At 50.8% G+C, this 9,120-nt stretch overlaps 1 protein-coding gene and 1 pseudogene across 1 annotated transcript; one reads left to right on the plus strand and one right to left on the minus strand.

Moving 5' to 3' along the window:
- The first annotated feature begins 289 nt into the window (after window positions 1-289).
- LOC119368994 lies at window positions 290-2,257 on the plus strand. The gene is made up of 2 exons (XM_037634079.1): window positions 290-1,265; window positions 1,340-2,257. The coding sequence occupies exons 1-2, from the start codon at window positions 788-790 to the stop codon at window positions 1,702-1,704; spliced, it is 843 nt and encodes a 280-aa protein (XP_037489976.1). The 5' UTR covers window positions 290-787; the 3' UTR covers window positions 1,705-2,257.
- Window positions 2,258-4,348: 2,091 nt separating this feature from the next.
- Window positions 4,349-9,078, minus strand: LOC119361556 (annotated as a pseudogene).
- Between the last annotated feature and the right edge of the window lie 42 nt (window positions 9,079-9,120).

Consider the following 9,120-nt stretch of genomic DNA (forward strand, 5'->3'; position numbering starts at 1 on the left):
CATGCTTCAGATTAAGATCTTGGAGAGCTGGACTTAAACGAGGTGATTAAGCTGGCACTCAACGTGCCTAATTGGGGCCTGCCATCTGCGTGCTTGATTAATTAGGCCGCACCAAGGGCGCGGTTTTAATTAGGAACCTGTTCAGAACTATCAGGTTTTCTCATCAAACTTTAAACACATTCACAATTGTACATTTTGAAAAGAAAAGAAAAGAAAAAGGAAAAAATACTTTCAGAAACACAAACTCAATTAAGTTGGGTGGTGCATGCATGTGTTATTAGGTGTTTTTTCTGGTAGCTGCCGGCCGGATCCATCCATACATCCATCCATGCCTGACTGTCACTCGGCGCCGGAAGGCCGGTCCACTCCCCATGCATGGTCCATTTCATCAAAGCAGATTACAACAACAAGCTGCCCCAAACAGTAGCTTCTACAGTAGCTACTCACAGCCTCTCCTCTTCATCTTCTTCTTCCTCGTCTCTGAATCGTTCGGAAGAGCATCTCCAACAGGCGCGTCCAACGCGTGGCGCGCTAAAAAAGCCCTCTTCATCTTCTTCCTCCTCATCTCTGAATCATAAAAGAAACTCCAAAGCCAGTGAAGCTTCCTCTTCCTCCAATGCATCCACCTCCTCCATAATCCGTATCTTCTTTTCTCCTCCGCATATATCCAAGCATTCTTTACTCACACCACTAGCTAGCTAGCTACCGTGCTCTGCATGCCAACGCCGCCTCGTGCCCACTAGCCGCACGTACTACGTAGCGGGTTCTCTCGAGAGCGCAGCGCGCCATGAGCAACGTGTTCGGCGTCGGCGGCCATGGAGGTGGTGACCACGGCCATGGAGGAGGCGGCGGAGGGGAGCAGCACGGGGGCGCGGACGGCACGCTGCTGTGCTACTTCCACCCGAGGGAGCTGCTGGTGGGCGTGTGCGCGCACTGCCTCCGGGAGCGCCTGCTTCTCCTCCTCGCGGCGAAGCAGGGCGGCGGCACGGGCCGCGCGCGCCCGCCGGCCGACGGCGCCAGCTACCTGTCGGCGCGGCCCTACTGCCGGGCGCTCCGGCGCCGGACGGGGAGCATCTCCAGCTCGCTGCCGAAGGTGTTCGCGCTCGGCTCCTTCCTCCAGCGCCTCGACTCCTCCCGCCACCACCACAGCCACCACCACCCCGACGAGGTCGTCCACGACCACGACGGCGGTGGCGCTGGCGAGGAGAAGGACAGGAACCCCGACGACGACGACGACGACACCGCCTCTGTGGCGAGCCTCGACGGTAAGTTGCCACTGGTACGGCGTATGGATGCAATGATTGGTTGCTTTTGGGCTCACGGGCGGATCGGTCTGCAGACTCCTTCATATCGATCAAGTTCGAGGACAACGGCAAGGCGACGTGGGTGGACAGCCAGCAGACGTCAGTAAAGCCAGCACGCGAGGCCCCGGCGGCGATGGCCACGACCAAGACGACGACGACGAAGACGACGGCGTTGGTGGTGGAGCAGGCGGGGCGGCGGGGCGGCGTGACGCGGTGGCGGAAGCAGGTGGTGGGGCGGCTGCTGCAGCTGGCGCGGTGGAAGCGGGCGTCGGGCAAGCAGCCGTCGTCCTCGGCGGCGGCGGACCAGCGGGCGAAGGCGCGTGGCGGCGGCAGCGGCCGGGGCTGGATCCGGAGCCTGACGCGGCGGCGCGCCGCGCACGGCGAGAGGGCGTGGTCGTGAGCGGGCCACGGCCTCCTACACGTCCACACGTGATCATGGGTGGATCGAGGAGTATGTTATGTACGTACGCACGCACGTGGTGCTCCTGTTTGTTTGTGCATACGGGCAGCCACAGATCCATCCACATCCCATATCCATTTCCACGGAGATATATAGCAATCATAATCATATATAGATATACTCATATACCGAGCAAAAGAAGGAAAGAATCGCACTCTGCAGATCTCGTTTCGTTCTTCCCTGCATGAGAGGTGTTTGTTTGTCCCCAAGACCCTGCTCGCTCATGAATTTTGATAGATGAAAACAGATAGAAAAAAATGGCTTGTTGTGTACATGCAAATGCCTATATTTTGTTTCTGTCAAGAAGTGGCATGGTACGTATTACTCTGAACTCTGAAGTCTAGATTACTTGTGTGCTGTCAGTTTTCAGCAAACGACCCAGGTAACTTTGGTCTGCGTGTCCAAATGCCATTTTAGCACTGTGTGTGTGTGTCTTGTTTTCCTTTTTGCTTTGTGTGTGTGTGTCTTGTTTGTTGTCATGTACTCCCTCCATTCACAAATATAAGATGTCTAAATAATTTTCTGAATCAGATGTATATAAAGACGTTTTAGTGGGGTTTTTTTCCACTCATTTCAGTCTGTATATTATCCAAAACATCTTGTGACAGAGGGAGCATTGTCCTGTACTAGTATACGAGTAGAAGAAGATATAGGAATGTTTGTCAGCTGAAGAGACATCGGCAGGCAGCTGACGATCACGTTTCAGCTGCCGCTGCCGCTGCGACTGAAGTGACGAGCAGTCCTCTTGGGACAAGGACGGAATGACAGATCGTAGAATAGGTACTAGTCGATGATGGGGTTTGGTATGGTCGCACGCATGCCCTCTCTACAACTACATGTCCTCTAGTTGTCTGCGTATGCTAAATACATAGGTAGGCTGCTTTTGTTCTATCTTTCTTTGGAGCAAAGCTGCCTTTCTTCTCTTTGGCGGCCCGGGCAGAGCTTTCTTTAGCAGGGTCAGAGACATATCTCCCCTTTCAAGCACAAAAGAGGAATGACAGAAAAAAGAGAAACGTTGGTTTCCAGGAAAGCAGACAACCAATTCCTGGATACTAGATGCACCACCAGCGGAGACGTGCATCCGCTTCAAAAAGCAGAGGATAACACAAGGTTAATCTCAGAGAAACAAGGAAGGAGCCATCATCACAACTGAAACGCCGAAAAACAGAGTCCAACTCACAACAAGACGCAGAGCGGCGCCAACCCTACCCTGCGCCATGTAGCCTCAAGGCCACGGACGCGGCTCGTCTGACGTACGGCCCACACACTGACGTGTGGGCCCGGACCCACCCGTCAGCGGCCCAACGGCAGGGGGCCGTACGTCAGGGGATCCGGCTCCTAAGGCCACACATGCCGGAATCCTCACAGCGAGCATCAGGATGATGCGAGGAGCACTCGGCCTTCGCAGTTTGACACTACCGCAAAAAGGCGTCGACCGACCGTCATGGAAACATTACATAAAGCGAAAAGGAAAAGGAAAAAAAAAACATGGCAGCCTATAGTTATGCGGAGAACATCGGCAACTGCTTGCGGCCGCAGGTATCCTTGCTTCAAGTCAGGTCCATGAACTCTATGTGTACAGACCAAGGCCAGCATAGCAGCCTCGGTCGTCCAGCTCGACTTCGCTACAGGAACAAAGGAACAAATGGCTGAATCATCTTGGTAGAAACAAAGTAAGAAACTGCTACATAGACACTAGCAGACAAATGAACATTTTACAGTCTAACTCTTTTCTCATCTATGGGAATCACTAGGATGCTTGATGCTCGTTGCGCCTTAGGACAAACTATGTGTTTCTCTGAAGATAAATCCTAGGTGGTTCTTAAACATGGAAACCTACAGGCACACTACATTGTACAGACTGAATCATATACTCCCCCCGTTCCTAAATATTTGTCTTTCTAGAGATTTCAACAAGTGACTACATACGGAGCAAAATGAGTGAATCTACATTTTAAAATAAGTCTACATACATCCGTATATTGTGTTCATTTAAAATGCCTAGAAAGACAAATATTTGGGAACGGAGGGAGTACTACTCAAAGTGTTGTATGGACTGACAAAAAAACAAAGATCACTCCGCCCATTCACAAAAATAAAGAAATAGGTGGACGTTATCTCGATATTGTCGCTAATTAAGAGCTTCACGGTTCATCGAGAATGCATGCTTATTGTTTTGCCATTTAAGAGTGCCATGGTTCACTGTCAATGACAGCAGCTTGAGGGACACCAGAAGTTCACGCGAGAAATTTCTGGCACACGCCCAGTGTCGCAAACAACATATACAGTATGCCTAGGCTGAGCTTATGCTTTATTGACCCATTCACTGAAAGCATGATGTTGCTTTTTAACTTACTTGATGCAACCAGGCATGAATCCAGTCAAGAAACATGAAGGATTGCAATGAAATCGTTGCTGATTCTCTCAAGATGGAGAAATCATTGAATTCAGACTGTATCGCAACAAGAATTGTGCAGAATGTCAGACAGAAAGCTGACGAACAGATTCTTAAAGCATCAGAGGAAAAGCAAACAGAAATGGAACCTGGAAAGATTTTCTGTTGATAAACCATAATGTAGGCATGGAAAAAATCAGAAAACAACATTTACTGCTTTAGTTACTGTTTAATATGCTGAAGCACGGATAATTGCTTCAGTTTGTCTGAATGGGAGTGAAACTGACAAACAATGGCTGGTAATGGAAAAGACAACCTACACTCGGCCCGACAGGCATCATCATCACCACACCGCCTTTCACAATTAGGTCCGAATGGTCATGTGAAACCATCTCTGCATGCATGTTCATCGTCGCAAACAAAACAAAGCAGGAAAAAAAAATCAAATGAGATAGTACCTTCCAGTATACTGTGTACATGCCACCACTTCAGGCGTCTTGCTTGGAGCCATCTCGGTCGTGGCCGTCATCTTTACCGATCGTGAGTTGGCAGTCAAGCAGACTTGTGGCAGAAGCGTCTTCATGAGCAGCTCCCTCGGCCGCAGCGTCAGGGGCCTGGCTCACTTCTTCAGAGGGGCCATTGGTGGCGCTCTGCACCGGCGACGTGATCGTGGCGCCGAACAGCTGTATGCTCCTCCTCTCTTCGGAGGGGCGCGTGTTCACCGAGTTGTTGGGCGGGGATCCAGCTTCAGGGTTCACGACCTCGGAGGAGCCGCCGCTGGAGCTGGGTGGGAAGAACTGCTTGGTTGTGAGCACGGTGGGGGATGGAGAGGGCAGCTCGGTGAGGCCGATGTGCCTGGCTCCCTGCATGCCGGCAGGAATAGGTGACCCCAGCAGCATCACCATGTTCTCGCAGTCTGGCCCCAGCAGCGGGTCGGCCATGCCGACATCGCCGGAGCACATAGGGGGGAGGGTCGTCTCGGAGATCTTGAGCTTCTTCAGGATGGGAGGGTACCCGACAAGTTCCACTTGCCAAGCATTGACATGCCTGTTTCTTAGTGACCCTACCACAGATTCATCCCAGTCTATCTGCAAGCAGGTAGAGTAGATAGATAGATAGATTAAGCAGCAGTAAGTCAAGTAAGAATCTTCGGAGCCAGTAATAATAAACATAAATAATCTTGAAATTGTTAGATCAACTGGTTTGGGTACTATCTGAAAAATCAAAGAATCGACGGAGTGGACAACGACATAGAACACTTCTCTTGACATGTCAGTAACAAAGGTGCAGTGAGCCATATGAAATAACACAACTCTGAATTGGACATTCATGACTCTGAAGAGCTAACGGCACATAGTTAACTTCAGTAAGCTCTACATTTTTCAAGGTCTGAATGAAGGACTTACTGCTGATGACATTACATGGCATGACTTGTTGTATTAATGACAGTAAAGGGAAGAAGTAACAAGCAGAATTCCAAATCAAAATTGACTGCTGACCGAGTTCATGTCTATTTCCTATTGGAAACAGACAAGGGATCTAATGCAATCGGGCAGAGCAACAGCCACCAAACCACATTAAAAAAGGCTGAACTATCAATCAATCGGCAACAGCATCGACTCTACGGCATGCAGCAATGAAGTGCAAGTGGCTAAGCATAGTTATAAATTACTAGTCCAAGATTGCCTGCTACTCCCTCGTTCAGAACCTAGCAAAACACTTGAACCAATCAACCAAAACATGCAGAGAGGACTCTCCATCGGTCACTCGCTAGCTGCTCCGACAGTTAACTGAACATGAAAATACTGAACCAAACAGAGATGGACTTATGATCGATCAGATTTGAAGATTTAACTTCAGTAGGCCCTGCATGTTTCAAGATCTGAATAAAGGACTAACTGCCGATGGCATTACATGGCATGACTTGTTGTATTAATAACAGTATAGAAGAAGTAACAAGCGGAACATCATTCAAGCCAAAAGCACATTGCTAACTCCAAGTCAAAATTGAGTGCCGATCGAGTTCATCTCTGTTTGTTTCAGTATATACCACCAGAACAGAGTCAGCCCTGCTGGAAACAGACAAAGGATCTGATGCCATCCCACCGAGCAACCGCCACCAAACCCACACTAAAAAAGGCTGAACTATCAAACAATCGGCAACAGCATCGACTCTAGGCATGCAGCAATAAAGTACATGTGGCTAAACATAGTTACTTATTATTAGCACAAGATTGCTTGCCCCTCCCATTCAGAACCTAGCAAACACTTGAACCACACATGCATGAAGATGCACTTATACTGAACCAATCAACCAAACATGCAGAGATGGTGTCGGTCGAATTCATCTCTGTTTGTTTCGGTATAGAGTAGACCACCAGAAGCAGAACCAGCAGTCATATTGGAAACAGACAAGTGATCTAAAGCCATGCATCCGACAGAGAAACCACCACCAAACCCATTAAAAACACGACGATAGCATCAAGTCTACGCAGGCAGCAACATAGTACAAGTGGCTAAACATAGTTCCTATCAATTATTAGTCCAAGATTGCTTGCCACTTCTCGTTCAGAACCTAGCAAAATACTTGAACCAAACATCAATGGCGACATATACTGAAGTACTGAACCAAACATTCAGAGATGGACTTGACCGATCACTCGTTAGCTACTCCGACAGTTAACTGAACATGGCAGTACTGAACCAAAAATTCAGAGATTTACTTGATCGACCACTCGCAAGCTGCTCCGGCAGTTAACTAACCATAGCTGTAATGAACCAAACAGAGACCTAGTCGACTCGGTTGATCAGATTAGCGGATTCAGCGACGAATGCAGCATCAGATCAGGTGAAATAGCAGCAATTAAGATGGGATGGTACACAACAAGTTTAGCATTTTTGGTTCAGTATTGCCACTTGTTCAACGATGAATGCAACATCAAATCAGGTGAATTAGCAGCAATCATAAATGTCAAAGATTGCTTGCCAGTCTCTTCTACTTGTAATCTTGTACAAGTGCCTAAACATAGTTATCAATTATTAGTCCAAGATTGCCTGCCACACCTCATCCAAAACCCAACAAAACACTTGAATCAAATATGCATGGCGATACATACTGAACCAAACATGCAGAGATGGACTCTCATCGATCACTCACTAGCTGCTCCGACAGTTAACGGAACATTGAAATACAGAGATGGACTCAATTAATCAGATTTGCAGATTCAATGGTGATACACAACATCAGATCAGGTGGATCAGTAGCAATTACGAATGTCCAAAATTGCTTGGCACTCTCTTCTATCTATGTTTAGTAAAGGCAAAAAGTAACATGCAGAACATCATTTAAGACAAAAGAACATTGCTGATTCCTAATCAAAATTGACTGCTGATCGAGTTCATCTCTGTTTGTTTCAGTATATACCACCAGAAGCGGAGTCAGTATATACCACCAGAAGCGAAGCCATACATCCGACATAGCAACCACTACCAAACCCACATTTAAAAAGATCGATGACAGCAACTCTACGGCATGCAGCAATAAAAATGCAAGTGGCTAAACATAGTAATCAATTATTAGTCCAAGATAGCTTGTCACTCCCTCATTCAGAAATCAGAACCTGGCAGAATACATGAACCACATATGCATGGTGATATATACTGAACCAATCAACCAAACATGCAGAGATAGACTCGGTGGATCACGCCGACAGTTAACTGAAAATGGCATTACTGAACTAAACAGAGACAGACTCAATCAGTCGATCGGATTTGCGGATTCAACATGAAAGCAGCATCGGATCAGGTGGATTATCAGCAATTATGAATGCCCAATATTACTTGCCACTATCTTCTACTTGTACTGAATGGCAGAGCAGAACAATTGAAGCAAGCATTGCAGTTACTGAATCAAATAGAGGTGGACTGGATCGATCGATCAACCAGACAATTGGGGCTTCAGCAATGATCGGATGGATTAACTGCAGCGATGGATGGATGATGTACCTCGAGCATGCGCCAGATAGAGGGGTCGACGGCCTTGACGACGCCGTTGATCCACTCGGAGCGGCGCTCCTCGGCGTCGAGGAACTTCATGCGCACCTGCACGCCGGGCGCCCAGGCGCCGACGAGCGCGTCCTCCACCTCCTGCTTGGGCACGACGAACTCCCCGGCGCCCTGGCGCGGGTAGTAGGTGACGGTGAAGGGCGCGCCCTCGGCCGCGAGGCGCACGGCCTCGTCCACCTCCTCGGGCGGGACCCGCGCGCGCGCGTTGCGGGGCCGGCGCTCGGCGCCCTGCTGGGAGACGGCGGGGTACCTGGGCGCTCCCCGTCGGCGCGGCGCATGAAGACGACGGCGTCGCCGGCGACGAGCAGCTTGGCGTTGACGAACTTGCTCCAGCCGGTGGTGAGCAGGTGGCGGCGCGGCGTGCCGCGGTAGATGTGGCGGAAGTCCCAGCCCCGGCCGAGCGGGTCGGCCATGCGCAGGCGCTGCACGGGCGGGTCGGCCTCGAAGTCGAGCGGCGGGAAGACGAGCTCGGCGCAGAAGCGGGGCACCGAGAAGCCGCCGCCGTTGTTGGCGTCGCTCTGCGTGAGCTGCTTGGCGTAGTAGCGGAAGCCCTCGGCGGCGGCGGGGAGGCGGGGGGCGGGCGCCGGGTCGCGGTGCGGGCCGGGGACGAGGTCGACGGCGGCGAAGGGCTCGTCGGTCTTGGGGTCGGCGAAGAGGCGCACGGCGGCGACGGTGCAGGGGAAGAGGCTGTGCGCGGGCGCGCGGGGCGGCGCCGGGCACTGCTCCGAGTGGCCGTGCGGGAAGTAGTAGACCTGGGAGCCGACAGCGGGGACGCGGGAGAGCGGCGTCGCGCAGGCGAGCCACACGTCGCGATCCAGCGGCGCCGGGGTCGCCGGCGGCGGCGCGTCCGCCATTCTCGGCCGGGGCGGAGGGGTTATCTAGGGTTTGGGCGGGAG

This window comes from Triticum dicoccoides, chromosome 2B (assembly GCF_002162155.2).
Source record: "Triticum dicoccoides isolate Atlit2015 ecotype Zavitan chromosome 2B, WEW_v2.0, whole genome shotgun sequence".
NCBI lineage: Eukaryota > Viridiplantae > Streptophyta > Magnoliopsida > Poales > Poaceae > Triticum > Triticum dicoccoides.

Excerpts from the sequence above, each read along its gene's own strand:
- LOC119368994 (XM_037634079.1), top strand. The coding sequence starts at position 788 with ATGAGCAACGTGTTCGGCGTCGGCGGCCATGGAGGTGGTGACCACGGC. Across the intron at positions 1,266-1,339 it reads CTCTGTGGCGAGCCTCGACG|ACTCCTTCATATCGATCAAG; the intron begins GTAAGTTGCCAC and ends ATCGGTCTGCAG.